At 35.7% G+C, this 17260-nt stretch overlaps 1 protein-coding gene across 1 annotated transcript in view; it reads left to right on the forward strand.

Moving 5' to 3' along the window:
• LOC121877712 (glucose transporter type 1-like) overlaps positions 1–17260 on the forward strand; it is a gene marked incomplete in the record, with an annotated part of 252013 nt that overhangs the window by 178487 nt on the left and 56266 nt on the right. The window contains 3 exon segments of the mRNA XM_042383546.1: positions 1851–1958; positions 5314–5501; positions 6103–6105. Of these exon segments, the coding sequence (XP_042239480.1) occupies positions 1851–1958; positions 5314–5501; positions 6103–6105 (299 nt within the window).

Here is a 17260-nt window from a genome sequence, read left to right on the forward strand (position 1 = left end):
CTAGTGCATTTCTGCCATTGAAATAGTGGGTATATTGGTCATGTTCTTTCATCACACTGCGGTTCCTAGCATTCATGCCAGAGGGGCGAGCAGACACGACCATACGAGAGCCAGCAGCCAATCAGTGCCGCGCTACAGTTACTGAGCGTGTTGCATCCCTCCATCCCAAGGCAGTCTCGCGCGTTTGGTAAACAGTGAAGAAGCTTCTCTGTGTTTGTGCCTTATTTTTGCTATTTATGATGGCTGAAATCCATGTAAATAACTATAAAATGGACTATGAACAACATATTAATTTTGCTATTAGGTTTTTAAAAGTATTTATTAATATTAGTTTGTATTTGTACTCACTGGATTTGCTAACATGTTGCAGTGTTCTTATTCTTTATCATAATTTGGGGTATGTGTCTCATTTAAAACTTTTATTATTACAATGTTTTGCTTTAAAGTAATAAACAAAAATAAGTACATTTGTACATTTTATTTTGTGCTATAGCTATTTATATTTGCACAAAATTTGAAGTGGTTATTCTCAAATTTTGAAATTAATGTGGTCGTCCTTCTGGTTCTAAACACCTCAAATAAACTTTCAATGTGCCATTATTCTCCTACAATCACACTATAACTTACTCTTCAAACTCACTGGGGACAAGTAGACTTTCCTCTGTATTCTGTATTCTGAAACTGCATATGCTAATTATGTACAGTAAAGGTGGAGCGTTGTAAAAGAAAATGTGGAATTTGGAAGTGAAGAAAGTTTTGGAAGTGTGGAATTACCAGTAACACGTGAGAGAGCGTGAGTGTAGCAAGTGTAGCATCAGCTAACTGCCGGTAGTGATCACGCCATACAAGTGAAACAGCGGGAACTTAGGATGACACAATAACTCATTATGGACTGAGCATGAATTTTTTTTTATTTTAAAGAACACATCTCCAATTATAGAATTGAAATTAATGTATTTATTACAATTATATAATGTAGAGTACGGTATTTATTGCAGTATAGTTGTTGGCTTAGCATTTCATACTGTCTACTTTGTTTCAAACCTCATCTGATTTCCATAAGTACAGGTATAAAATTATTGCTGTACTGTACTGTACATCAGGTATTTCACTTATGTTTACTACATGCAGTCCCTGAGTTATGAATGGGTTACATTCCTTGACCCTGTTCCTAAGTCAGTCTGTTTGTAAGTAGGAACAGTGTTAATTTTAAAGGTTAGCTTAGGTTAATGCACAACCCTGCCCCCCCAAAAAATAATAATAGTATCCCATACATACTAAATAATGTATGGAAAGTGATGTTGAACAATAGAAAGTAATGTAAAAAATGGGATTTTAGTTACAGATTTTTGTGATAAATATACCGTTTTGGGGTCCCATTCGTAAGTGCAGGTTTTGTAACTTGGGCACTGCCGGTTTTCACTTATAATTTTGTACACGACAATTTTTCTTTGAGGAATGCTTTATGGAATTTTTTATTTATTTTTTTTTATTTTTTTTATTTATTTATTTATTTTATTTTTTTTGACAAACATGAGAGTTTATGGAAATTTGAGATCCGATTTATGAAAAATCTATTTACATTTTTTTTTCAGGAACGAAACTTTTTTTTTTGGTAAATATACTGTATTGGGGTTGATAAATTATGAGACACTTTTCAATGTTTTGTTTAGTTATGGAGATAAAATAAAATATTTAAACTGGTTCAGACATTTAAGTTCAAAATCAGATCATTTGATTTTTATATTCTGAGTTGAATTAAATTTTTTTAATATATTTTTCTTATGATCTTTTAATTCATATCAAACTAAATTCCCTTACTAACAGATAAATCATTTGTACTTTCACAGGTCTTGCGATTGTTCCAGCCATCATGCAAATGGTGCTGCTGCCGGTGTGCCCGGAATCCCCGCGCTACCTGCTCATGTCTCGCCAGTTGGAAGACGAGGCACGCAGAGGTTAGTCTCTCTCTCTCTCTCTCTCTCTGTGTGAGAGTGTTAAGTCAATATTTTCATATTGTATAGAGCAGGATGACTCTTGCATCACCACCAATCACTATAATTACCACCAACACTCATCACCACCAGTCACATTCACAACCACTAACTGGTGTTTACAGGATGCCAGCGCATTCAAACTGTGGTGGCGGCCTGTGGGCTAGCAGAATAAAGAGTTTCTCTACATATTAGTAACACTTACGGTACTGATTAGTTGTACTGTAAGTGGGGGGGGGGGTAATTATGTGTAATAATGACTGCTGCACTGACAGGTGTATTATGTATGCATTATGGATATTCATTTTTTTTTTCTGGTAAAAACTTTACTTGGGTCACAAATATTCACTATAATATGCAGAAATAAATTATATAAACAGTGAGCATGTCAAGTAAGTTGAATACTACCAGGAAATTTTTTACATGAAGAGAGCGCTGGTAGTTGCGAGCGTTGATGGGTATGTGTCACTCTCATTAGCTGTAAAGAAGTCTGGCCGCTGTAGGCGAGTCCCAAGTGTTCCGTCCTGTAACTTCTGCCTTCTATTATGGATTTTCATCATTTTTTTTTTCTATTAAAAAATAACTCCATGAGGGGACCAAAGAGTTTTATAATGAATCAGCTTTATGTGGGGTGGGACTAAATGGGGTATTACTCTAAATATTTGTGATAATTTGGATAAGAATAATCCGTTATTTTTTACATTAATGGACCTTAGTCTGTAATATATGAACCTAGTCCGAATGGGTCAGTGTGTTCATTAAAGCCTAGGTCCATTATAGACAGTGTCTGTTATATTGGGGGTTACCGGTACTGTAATTGTTGTAAAAGATCCTTCAGATGGCTGTAGATTCAAGGAGAATTTTTGTTCATTACAGGAAAACCCCTGATAACCAGAGACTGTATTTCAGACAGACTTCATCATTTCTGCCAGAACATTATGACATCCAGATAGTCTCGCTTAAACATTTGACCCAAGTAGTTAACTGTGACTACTTCAATGAAAATTCAAGACATGAACCTCAATCGTCACTTAAGTCTGGTAATGAGAGAGATTTGATTAAGAGAATCTCATTAAAGAAAATATTACTTTGTGTATATATATATATATAAATATATATATATATATATATATATATATATATATATATATATATATATATATATATATATATATATATATATATATATATATATATATATATATATATATATATACACATACACACACACACACACACATATACACACGCATGTATCCTCGATAATCTCGAGACCCGATAATCGCTGATCTGGCTTATCACGGTGTCCTACTCAATTGTGACCACGTATACGCTTATCACTGATTGATCTGGGTTATCGCAGAATTATCATGGGATAGTGGCGGGTCTGCGAGAGAGAGCGGTAACAGTGACTGCCAAGAGATGGCAGCACAGCTAGTGGCGCCAGCTTCCAGTGACAGCATTTGTTTCCCTGCACTGTTTTGGTCGATGTTTGAAGATGGTTTTCTGCTCCATGCTTGTTTTTGGTGCAATTTTTTTTTTACTTTTACTTACCCTCCACCATGGCACCTGTGAACAAGAAGAGTGTTAAGGTTCCTGATCCAGCCAAGCGATGAAGACGTGCATATTCTCTGGTTGAATGTTCCGATGTTCCCGACAAGGATAAGTATGCGCTTGGCTACACACTCATTGCGTTTTACCACTTCCTTCCACTCCACTTCTAATCACCCCCACCTTTCTGCATTCTCACATCATAATTTTGTAATGGCCCTTGTTTCATAAACATAAGAATTATATAAATGGGTTAATTACATTTGATTTATATACTGAGTCATCCCCTGTAACTTTCCACTGGCTATGAGGTGACATGTTCAATGCGTGTGATAAGGTGTGCCCACGGGAAGCTGCGTCATACTATGCTGAGTAAAAGCATAAAGTAGCCGGCTCCTGGCCACCTAAAGCGGGCAGTAGCTTGATATCCTTGACTAGAGGAAGACGTTATTTGAGAGCCGCAGTGGATGGCTCCGTCTTCCCTCGAGGGAGGACGAAGTCCCAATTCCGTTCTCCCTCGATGGGTCACTACTCAAAGTCTCACTCACAAGCTAATTTTGAATGGACGTTGATTCACGTCTACTGTATTTACATAGACGCCGTCCCTTTCTCACTACACTCATAAATAGTGGAACTTACAGTTGATCTTCACTCAGGAATTATACAAATAATACTTTTTAATAAATGAAGAAACTTCAATTGGGTTTCGTTTCTAAAGCCCAATATAATATACATGAACCAACCTGGTTAACATTGGAATTAACCAGCCGGTTCAATTTGAAATTTATGTAACATATTGTGGAAGGAATACGACGTTGTTCATGATAGTTCTTGCACTCAATTTTGTGGGTAGACTTCAGCTGTTCAGTTGTATCTGGCAGTGCATTAGCCAGCGTTACCAAGCAAACCGATTGATGCATCATCTCACCACTTACCACAATTTTCCCCTCCACCACCAGCTGTATGATCACCACCATCACAACACTACCTCTATTATCACCACCTTAATCATAATTTCAGTGATGGATTTGCTTTAGACCAGAGCAGATTAGCATGATGTCCACTGCACGATATCACACCCACTTCCCAGTTTCCTCCTTCCCTCCCACCCAGTGTCTCACTGACACTTTGCCTCTCATTCCACTACAGTATGACTGTCATTCATAATACAATATTGTACAGTACTGTACATTGTTTACTTGTTATTCTTTAATGACAAAAGATATGTTACTCGTATTATATCTTTTAGTGTACCTTCACATTTTTGGAGGTATAATTTTGTCATTTAGGGGATGCATTTTTGGGGTTGTGGGATGAAACTAATTTTTCCCATATGTTATGTGCTTCGATATGTACAGTGTTTCTTATAACGGTAGTTTTCTGTAACCTAACCCCCGCGATTATCAAGGATGCATGTATAGCATGAAACAAAGTGACTGATATACTGTACTTCCAGCAATAATTGTGAATTATTTAATGAACACTTTAAGTGGCCTTTACTTTTTGAATCTCGACTGTTCATCCCATAACCATACTAATTCAGGGGTTATAACACGTTGGATGTCCATTAATGTAAGTTGTTTTATATACATATATGGAGAGAGAAAATAGATTGATAATCTCATTCAAGGCACGGGACACATTAGGTATACCTGTTAACAGTTTTAGTGATCTTGGGTTTTATGAAAAGATGTTTTCTGTCATTGCAGAAGGACCAAGACCTATCCATTTATCAAGCTATCCATAATATTAACTTTTAACTCTACAGCCCTGCGGAGACTACGAGCATCGACCCACGTAGAGGAAGATATTGAAGAGATGAGAGCGGAGGAAGCAGCTAGTCAGTCGGAGGCTCACATGACTGTGTTCCAGCTGGTGCGGTCATCATCTCTCCGCATGCCGTTGACTATTGGTGTTGTGATGCAACTCTCTCAGCAGTTGTCTGGCATTAATGCGGTGAGTAGACATACGGGACTGTGTTTATTGATATTTAAACTTGGTAATGGTAATAGAAGATATCTGTATTGCTGATGTAAGACTGAGTATTCATCAATAACAATACAGTTTTCTCTAACCTCAACTAATTTAGAAGGGGTTTAGAATATATTCAAATACTTTTCTATGTAGACATGTCATATTATCATATTAAGTGACTTGAATAAATTGTAAGCAATGGATGAGATAGGAATATCTCTTATGAATTGACCTGTGGGTAAAATTTTAAAGAAACACATACATGTGACCAAAGTAGTGTGATTATACCATAAACATGTCAAAAGGTAGAGGACAAAAATGCATACAAAATCACACTATGAAGCAGAGAGTGAACTGTCGAGCTTTCCGCAGAAAATACACATTTGTAGGTTTCTTAAATTCTGTAGAAGCTGGTGCCTACAACTTATCAGTTGTATAAGAAACTGCAAAAGTATATTTTTACAGGACTCCCCTCAGTTGGACACCCTCTGTCTCATAGTATGGTTTTGTGTGCATTTTTGGTCATTTACTGTCAGCAAGAACTTTATCTAAATGATAGTTTTCAATACTTGAACATTGCCAGTTGGTAAGTGTTTTCCTTATATTTGTAATATATTGTACAGTGGCAGACATGTTTGAGTGATTTGTTTCTGTTGGTTACCTAATTTATTCTCATGCTCTACATGATTTTTTTAACTAAACGTACTGTAATTGTCCAGACAGTATGTAGGCCTGCATGGGGGTTTCTGTTCCATGCATGGATTTTAAGTCAATTCATGAAGTACTGTAACTACAGTTAGTCATAGGCAGTAAGTAGGAGAAGTAATGCTTTATTCCTGTATATAGTTTAGTTGCTCCACACAAATTAACATCAAACATAACAAGTAATACCTAAGATTACTTCACTCTAACATGCTACTAGAGATTTGCAAAAATTAAATGAAATTGATCATGAAATCGATATCAGGGACTTTCTAAATTAAGTTGTACATACAACCATACATACAAGTACTGTATATATACCTATGTATGTAATTCATTTATATATATATATATATATATATATATATATATATATATATATATATATATATATATATATATATATATATATATATATATATATATATATATATATATATATATACAATATATATATAAAATATGGTTGTACATCATAAGAACTAGAAACACTATGTTAAATAAAAAGTCATCATACAGTGGTGTCAACAGCTGCTGTTGCACACACACTACAGTATATTGTAGGGGATGACTGACAATAAAAGTCCAAAATATTCCAGTCCCTTTTGAGGTAAAAGTTTTGCAACCTTTAGGGATATAGAATATTGATGTTGAACCCCAAGCACCAGATGAGATGAGTAACACTGCCTGAACACTTGTTGTGAGCTGTTCCTTTGCTCGGTCATATGTCAAACATGTCGTTGCTTATGTGGAATTATGAGTAAATGACTAAAAAAGCAGCTTTGTCATATGGAATAACGTGACATTAGATAATTGCACATGTGATGCGGTTCTGCAGTTTTCTCATGTCTTATGAAAAGTTGTAGGCACCAACATTTCATAGATGGAAGAGTACTGGAAAACTTGTCTTGATTATGGGCAAATATTTAATTAGCAATAATTGTTCCATTAATTGTGATGTACAGCGTGCATTATGGTGTACAACATGTGGTCTGTTTTAGTGGTCATTTACCCAATTTGTTTAGGAATAACAAGAATATGTCTAGATACAGCTTTTAAGACTCGATGGCAGCTCTTGACCTAGTATGTGTTATTGCACTTACTACATACGGCTATACATGGTTAGAGTATAAAATGTGTACAAGCACATAAATCAGAGCTAAATTTTATCTTAAATATTTAAATAAATAAATAGTTTAACGTACAAGTATTTATAAATAACAGATTTTAATATGGGTTGTCTGATGAAAAAGCCATAAACATATACAGTACAGTATGCTCACTTACTGGACACCTACTACATTGTAAGGTATCCAGGTATGCCTTGGAGATATTGAAATATGAAGTGTTGTCATTACTCTGCACACCCTTTAAAAAGATAAGTATTTTTTTATTCAAATTAACAAAATGTATATTTTATATAGTTTTTATTTTTATTTGCAGCTAAGGCTTTAAAATATTTTCAGTAAGAAGAAAATGCCAAACAGCTATAGCTTATTAAAACTTAAACAGATGTATAAAACAATATAATCAGTTTGGAACATTGAGCAAAGATATTAGCTGACTGATAAATAATATGTACAGCATATATATATATATATATATATATATATATATATATATATATATATATATATATATATATAATGTGAAGAAAGTTATAATTGAAGAGGTAGACTCTCATTCAGCAAGGTGGGGGAAGGCTTCATATCTCACACATTTCTACCTTTGTTTTTATTTCATAAAGTACATGTAGTCATATCTGGAGCAAGCATAAGCTGCTTGATATTTATAGTAATGATTTATAATATTCATTCGGTACCTGGAAGTATAATGAGCTTTGAAAATGTCACTTTACAAGAAATTTAAATCTTTTGATATGTTGTGACAGTATATACAAAGTTGCCTCTGGTAGCCTTGTCATGGAAAACGTCTATACAGTACTTACTGTTGACTACGTCATGTATTACAATATATCAATTTATTAATCATGTCATTAATATAAAAGATTAATATGGTCTGCTATATGAAGTGGCAGTTGATATGGTAAATGTTTATATGAAAGTCAAGTTTACTGTTATGACTGACTGATAGACTCTGCCAAGTAGTTGGGACGCGCTCTCACTGTTGCAGAGTAAAAGAGTCGTGCCTAACACAGAGGAGTATTAAGTGTGGTTAACGTTGGTGTTACAGTAGGTGTTTGCATGGTCTCCTCAAGGGTAATGAAGGGTAAATCATCAAAAGTGTTTATGATGGAGAACTGATTACCACCTGTGTCAACACTTGTGCCCCTTAACATTTATTTTTGGAAGGCCTCAAAGTTCTTTCTTAATTTTTTTTAAGTTTTATAACTAGCAAATTGTGTGTGTGTGTGTGCGTGTGTGTGTGCACACACACACATGCACACACATACATGTACTGTACAGTACATGTATACAGATGCATGCAGCATGAGGAAACAAACACACACACACATACTCACACACACACACACACACACACACACACACACACACACACACACACACACACACACACACACACACACACACACACACACACACACACACACACACACACACACACACACATACACACACACACACACACACACATACTCACACACACACACACACACACATACACACACACACACACATACACACACACACACACACACACACACACACACACACACACACACACACACACACACACACATCAAAATGTTTACATATACTCTTACAAATTTTGTTTGAGTGCTAGAAAAATTTAACAAAAGATACTTACACCTTTGTTTAGACAACTTCTTTCAAATAGTTACAGTATTGTTATTGGTTCATGCACAGTGACGACTCACTTGGTGTTCCTCTTCCATATCCTCAAGATTGATGCTTATGTATGGTACAGTTACTGTAATCTTATTTCTGTCTCTTTTGTAGTCTGTTTACTTCTGCTTGTCCACCAATGTGTCTTGGTTAAGTCTTGTCAAGTGAGCCATCTTTATTTTCTTTTGGTGTATTTTTTATACATTGTCAGGAGGTGAGAAACTGGCTCTTTTGTTTGATGATAAAAGCTTTATGTTGTAGTAGTTGTTGTTGAGTCTTCAAGGTGTAGGTAGTTATGATGGGAAGCACTAATCACTGGACTTGTACCTCAAACCTAATCTAGCCTAACCTAACCTAGCTTAACCTATCCTGGTCTGACATTACATTACATTGCCTAACCTAACCTAACCTAACCTATCTTTCCCAACTTAAGTTACCCTAATCCACTCATTATAATTTAACACACTCAAACAACCTGACCAAATATACTGCTATTTTAAACTGACCGAACAAAATCTGAGAATCTAATCCAGCCTTACCAGATCTAATCTGTCTGTACCTAACCAAACCTAAATTAACATAATAAAACCAAACCAAATATAATATTTTAATCTAACCCAGTTTAGCCTAATCTAATCTCATTTCACTTATCCTTAACCCAACCTATGATTGTAGTATAAAAATTCAGAGCCAAGTCCAAGGGTTAGTTTTGCCTCCTTTTTTTTCTCTCTCTTGTTTCCTCTTTCATTCTTCAGAGTAGGAAGCTTTGGTCGCTCAAGTTTTAGTTCACAGTTTTGCATGACCTCCAGGTGGGAAACATCTCATACAGTATTGATATCCAGATAGTGTTTTATAAGTACTGTAGGTGTTATTGCCCATTATTTTTTTTTATAACATTTTTTATAACTAATTTTATAAAATAATTTTTCCTAGCTTAAAAGGTATTAAATTTGTTCTGCAAGTGTCATTCTAGCAAAAGCTAGTGTCTGTTACACCATTCCTCTCTGGTGGCAGCCTGTGCTTGAGAAGTGTTAGCTTACCTCTGGGTACTGACATAGCAAGTGACTTGTTCACCTTGTTCAGAAAACTGACAGTAGCTCTTTTTTGGTAAATTAGTAAATATGCTACAATCAACTGTTTATTTTGTGTTACACAATTCGGTAGTTATGTTGCTTTCTTCCAAACTAGAAAAGTCATCCAGTAATGGGGCAGTAACAAGTGACCATTTCTGTGTATATTCCTCAACATGCAGTTTAACATAGGTCAAACTGATGATAGTTATAGATCACTGCAGGACTAGATGGCTGATTTCGTGTTGATATAGTACAGCATATGATCAAAGTTTCTCAGCACCGACTTTTAGAAAATTGCCAGATTTAAAAAGTTGAGAGTTTTGAATAACATTTCATATAATAATGGGTATACTATTAGCTGTTATAAATGACACATTTTGGAAGTTGAAAATTTTGTGTAGCACTTTATATAAATGAAGCATTTTAATGAATGAAACCAGAACAATTTATGATAATATGTTAAAGTTCCTCTGAAAGAAATTGTTGCCCTTGAAAACAAAATACAGAGGTTGATAGAGTAATGTTCTTGGTGATGATGAAACTCATAGTTTGAGTAACTTTATCACTGGTTGTGTAAAAGAAGATTGTGAAAGAAACTCAGTAGCTCAGTGTCCTTGGTGGCACAGCAGCAAGAGGTGGACAAACTGAAAGAGTGTGTGTGTGTGAAAGAATAATTTGAGTTTATTGTAGTCGTTCACATTGTATTCTAAAAGCAGCTCGTTCTCCAAAGGCTGTAAATATATAGATAAGGAATATGCCTTGTCTTTCTTATCATTGGCTGAAAGTTAAGATTAATATCCAGGTACACTGCTGATAAGTGGAGAAACATCCAGATAGCCAAGTGCATGTAATTAGTCAGTAATTGTAGATGACAATGTGATGGGTCGATGGATCAGTCTGTTGGTCAACCATCTCTTGTCTGGACCATAACTCTTGTACACCGCTGATGATTTAATGAAACTTCACCTGAATATATGTCAAGACCATACAATATTCAGAACACTAAATACAGTATAAGCCAAAGGTCAAAGTTTTTTAACAGGCAATATGTACTGTGTGACCCTTGTTATTATACACTGTAGATATTCTTGTTCAAGTTGTTTACCAAATGGGAAATTGAATTTGTTTTGTGGCTGAATGGGTGCAGATATTTGTCAGACTTAAAGATTTGACATTCTTTGAATAGTTGTAGGCACCAACTGTTCATGAAATGCCATAACTTAATGTTTACAATGTTGCTAGAAAGGATTAATATTTGTAGTGATTTCTTCTTTTGACAAGAACTTTTTCATCTCATTGAATGTTATTTCCTAAAATATATGGAGCATTCACATGCATAGTGTGTGTGTTGTTTTCAGTTTGTGTCAATCATTTAAGAAAAGCTTTCATATAGGACTTCATTACACCTTCTACATCAATCAGATACATATTGAATATGTTCACCTCCATTTTTTTTCATCACAATTTTTAGTTGTATCGCCAGTTCTGTGAACATCAATTTTGACTCACTGATTCCTTTATGTACGAAGAAAACTTTTCACTCGCCCTGTGCCACCTGAACCCCACTGCTCACTAAGTGGTCATGATATACTCTCTGAGGGCCACTTGACCATGAGATCAACCCTCAGGCATGTATTTCATTGTCTGTGGTAAATCTTTCTTGTCCTGGAACTCTTCCTTAAAAATCCACTGAGGGTGTGTCCCTGCTTACCTTGTTTACTTAGTGGCCACCAACTCTAGTAGTGGTCTAGTCAGGGGAAGGGAACCTGTCTTGTTAGTCCAAGTCACAAAGCCTTTAGCAAACCTAGGTACTTGAGATGTATTTGTTCAGGAATGATTCTAGTCACCTTGTATTGCCATTTTGATAATTGAGAATACAGTTTCAGAAGTATCTCATCCTTTTCCCTCAACTCACTTGATGGTTCAGTTCTCTCATGTTCTCAGGAGAAGGTAAACCCGGCTTTTTTCAGGCTTTGAGAGAGTCGACTCGTTACCCGGAAATCTCTCATTCCCGAAGTGCTCTGCACCAATTGTTCCGGCTAATGGAGATTTCACGTATTGCATGTATTATTATAGCTGTGCTTAAGCTATCAGCACACAGATCAGTTAGCACTTAGTTGGTATGTAATTGAAGTTAACAACAGATTTCCCCAGGAGACTGTTTTTTGGGTCCGCAGAAGTAAACACTTTGTGAAGATTAACTTTTGGATTTATTTATGTTTTGTCACATTATTGTTAGTATGACTGGATACACAGTGTATACATGTGGATATTTTAATTCCTGTAAGAGGTTTCCCATCATCAAAGCTGGTAAAATATCGAGGTACGTGTACAGTACATTGTGTTAGATTTATACAGTATGTGATAAGATTGTGAATTGAATTAGTCCCCATTATTTTTCAGTTACACTTGTACTGTACATTTGCATTCAGCTTGTTAATATGTTTTTAGTTCTTGAAGTTCAAGAATCAATCAATACTGTACAATAAATCCAACACAGAATATATGTTAATGTTTGTTTAGGTTCCTCCTCTTGCTACACGTTGTACTCCTGGTAGAGAATATGGGAAACAGGAAGTGTTACCTCAGTCTTCCTTTCATCTACTTATACAACATTTTTCCATTTTCAATAACTTGAGAAAAACTTCATTGATCAGAATGAAGTTTGTTGTCCAGCCTCATATCATGAATATTTAGACAAAGTTTGATAATAATCAGCATCTTCTGTAATGTTTCCTGTTTGACATAGAAATGTTGATGGTTGCAGACATCATCATTGTTGATTGTAAAACCTTCACTGGTATATCATCTTAGCACCTGAATTTTTTCTTTCATGCCATGTAAAACTATATCTTGCACTTATGAGACCTCACTTGAATTATGCCGTTCAATTTTGGTCACCGTACTACAGAATGGATATCGAATCCCTAGAAAGCATACAGAGAAGGATGACAAGACTAATCCCGGGCATTAGGAACCTTGATTATAGAGACAGATTAAAGCATCTTAATTTTCACTCCCTCAAGAGTCGTAGAGTTAGGAGCGATATGATCAAGGTGTATAAGTGGAAGTCAGGGCTAAATAAAAGTACTTAAATTATCCAACCAGGAACGAACTTGTAGCAGTGTTTTAAATTCAACAAATTTAGATTTAGGCGCGAGATAGGTAAACACTGGTTTTGAAATAGAGTAGTGGATTGGTGGAACAAGTTACCAAACATCATCATTAGCTCAAACACACCAGGAAGCTTCAAATATAGGTTGGATGGATATATGAACTATAGGGATTGGGTGTAAACGGGGCTTCCTAGTATGGGCCAATAGGCCCACTGCAGTTTCCTCCATTCTTATGTTCTTATAAAGTGATACAGGCCCCATAAGTTTCATGGGGTGTGAGCTAACAAGCAGTACTTTGTGTGTGCATCTGTCTGTCTACCCAGCAGTAATTGGGAACCTGAATGTTAATCAATTTGCCGATCATGTTCCGGGGTAATGGTTAGCCAGTGCAGTTGGTGAGGTGTCCAGTCTTTTGGATCATTCCTTGACACTGGGTCCTGCAGTTCGTTTACTTAGGGGTGTGGTTGTTGTGTTGGCGACAGCTTTTACATCTTAAACAAATTCACGCCTAACTGGCCCTAGGGCAGGCCATCCTCAAACACGAGGAGCAACCATTATTGTTATTATTAATCAGTGGATGTGTATGTGTGTAAGTAAGCCTTAATATTTGATGAAGAGCATTATAAGGGGACAGATGATGGTGTGCTCACTACCACAGAATTATAAAAAGACTCGTGATAGTATATATGGTCACATAGTTTTAAGGAGACACAACAAGGTGTTTACAACCACAAATTGCAAGAGAAGATAAGAATGCAATTGTACAGTATACTTTTTCATGAATGCTCATGTGATTGTTTTAGTTTGACTTTTGTGTTTGTTTTATTTAACTGGTTTATGCAGTCAAACTTCCCAAATCTGAATTGCTTGGGACAATTATTTGCTTTACCTATAGTATTGTATATATGTGTGTGTAGACACACACACACACACATACATACACACACACAAAACACATACAAATAAATAATAATTGGAAAATCTTCTCACACATAATCAGAAACAAATTTATTAAATATATGACAGTCTACCTTCAAGTCCTTTCTCTCTTGATAAAGTAATAAAGCACAGACTTGAGGGTAGAATGTTACATTTTTAATAAATTTGTTTCTGATTATTTGTGAGACGATTTTCCAATTATTATTTATTTGTATGTATTTTGTGTGTGTGTGTGTGTGTCCACACACACACACACATACACACACACACCTATTTACAATACAGGAAAAGGAAATTACTGTCTCTATAAAGAATGGCTCCCCGTCCCAGCCGCTAAAATGCCGGCAACTTTAAAACTGCCCATAGACATTCTTGGGTACAGTACATCCAGGGTGTCATCCGCGAATAACCGAGAACCACGAAGTAAAAATCCGCGAACTTGGGGAGCCTTCCACTAGAAGAAGGGAGTTTCCGGTAATGCTCATTGCATCATTGTTTTGCTACAGTCGGTCAGTTTCCCATCATTCCTCTCCACACATTATTGTTGTCTAGGTTTTTTCGTGCTCTCCTGATGTGTGTGTACACGTATATTACTGTCGCCATGCCTAAAGTGAAGATAATAGTAACGGAGTGCATCTATCAGCTTTGCAGATACAGTGCTAGAAGTTTTTATTAGTTATTTCATTATTTATTTGGCTAATATCCTGCAGTGCCCACCGTTTCTCTGTGGATGTCGGTTACACTTGATTCAACTAGAATAACCTGTTATAGTACATCCTTCTTTCCTCACGCAGCCAAACTGTAGAATGCTCTGCCTTCTTCTGTGTTTCCATACTCATACAATCTGTGGGTCGATGACCTGTGCCAAGGTGGGCTATTCCCTGTAAAAATAAAAATAAAATTAATAAAAATAATTAAAAAATTGCAAAATCGTAAGCTGTGTACATTTGGATGGTTTGGGATGTTTATGTTGGGTTCATGGCCTTGTTGGGCATTTTTACCAGTTTTGACGGTTTTTGGGTGGCTGACAACCCACTCACTCTCCCCCACATTTTTTACTTGTGGTTTGTGACAACCTATTTACTGCTTAACCACTCAGTGTCTGAGAATGACATATGATTATTGTAGTGTGAAGACCATCTGATATCATGTAAAGTAACTATTATAATTAATAACAGAACTCCCTGTTAGTTACAAGTAATGAAACTATATAAGTTGTGGAAAAATTATTTAAATACTGTACAGTACTCTAATGTGACTTAGAAAAAAAAATAAAACTATAAAATAAGAAAAATGAAGAGCATGTGTTTGTATGGGTGGGAAGTAAATGTGTGGAGGCAGTGGGCAGTTTGTCAAAAGCACGTCTGGCCACTTGACTCTTTAGGCCTATTTCAGTTTAAACACGTGCACCTTGCACACACCTCTGATATAAGTTTACTTTATCCTCTTCACCACTGATTGTCAAGATAATTTCGGTTAAATTTAAGCTTAGCTCAAAATAATTATTTTCTATTATAATGCCTCTATGGTTTGTTGCCTCTGCGTTGCTAGCCCAGCTGCCTGCCTTCCCCAATGTGATGTCATGGCAGACACACGCGTCTGAGTGAGCTGGCTGGCTGAACTGTGTGGCTCACTCTCGGCATCTCACAGAGGGTGTTTTGAGAGTGGAAGATGTTTTTTGTACATCAAAATATATGCTATTTTATTTTATGTTAGCTATGAATCATTAGTATTGTTTATTGCAGTTTTTGTTAATTTTTCACATATATAAAATATAGAATAATGAAGGACTGGACCCCATTCCCATTTACTCCATATTAAATAATGTTTCTCTGACAAATAAGTTCCTAAGAATGAAGTGGATTTTCTTTTTATCATATGGGAATGTCTTTACATTTGATTTTATTATATTTCAAGTTTATATTCAACACAGTACTGGTAGAGTTTATCATTTTTGGGTACAGTACAGTATATAAAAAGATACGTATGAACTTAATAATAGGAGAATTTACGCGGCCACATTCCCCAAATCGTCTTATTCTCATAACATAATAAACTCCTCCAGCTCCAACACATTGGAGGAGGGCTTAATGAAGGACTGGAACCTATTCCCATTTAAATCTAACTCGACAACGAAATTTCCGAGAATGAAGTGGATTTCATGAACACATCCACTTCATTGAAAGAAGTATAACTCCTTTCAATTAAGCTGAATCCTCCCTTTTGTTGAATCATTCTGCAAGCTTTGTTCCAGTATATAGAATGATTACTGTACTATTTTTTTCTGGGTGGGGAAGAAGGCTTGATGTCAAGGTTCTCAGACATTTGTTCTTCAAATATTATATCTTAAATTGGAATTAGAGACTTTATCTATCTAGTTTGTTGCATCTGAGTATAATTTTGATACTGTTATTGTCACTGTCTTGGTGCCATACTGTAGCTTCCTTTTACCCTGAAATGTATTCTCACATCTTCAACTAAGGGGAAGGTACAGTTGCAGACAAAGTTTCCTGAACACTTGGCAGTACTGTATCTGGTATCTATATCTGGTCATGTACAGTAGAACGTTGATTTAAAGCCATTCAATTTAAGATTATTGATTTAAAGCGACACCCACAATTAAGGACAATGTTTTAATTTAAAGCAAATCTTTCTTATTTTGCGTGAGTCAATCTGGCGCATCATATTTAAAATTTTGCGCCTAATATTTCTCTGGGCACGCTACACTGTCCTAAGGGCAAAGCTGTACTGTACATGTACTCAAAATAATGTACTAAATGATTACTAAAATTTTTGTCTATGCAAACTAAAGCATTTTTATATTCAAATTAATCACTATCTTATAAGAATTTCAGTAATGTAAATTATATTCTCCTCGGTTACTTCTGTGACATTTTATAAGCAAAAAACATAAACGCCTTCGGCGCCAACTGTCAAACATGTCACTGTCACCTCCCCTTCCTCCTTCCCAGTGTTTGGTGGTTATACAGTAAGCTTTAAGTTTTTATCTTATGTAATATCACCGACTAAAGTTAGGAGAATATTATTTGTATTTCTGGGTTCCTTGCAAGACGGCGAATAAT

The sequence above is a fragment of the Homarus americanus genome, unplaced genomic scaffold (genome assembly GCF_018991925.1).
Source record: "Homarus americanus isolate GMGI-L3 unplaced genomic scaffold, GMGI_Hamer_2.0 scaffold24523, whole genome shotgun sequence".
Lineage (NCBI taxonomy): Eukaryota > Metazoa > Arthropoda > Malacostraca > Decapoda > Nephropidae > Homarus > Homarus americanus.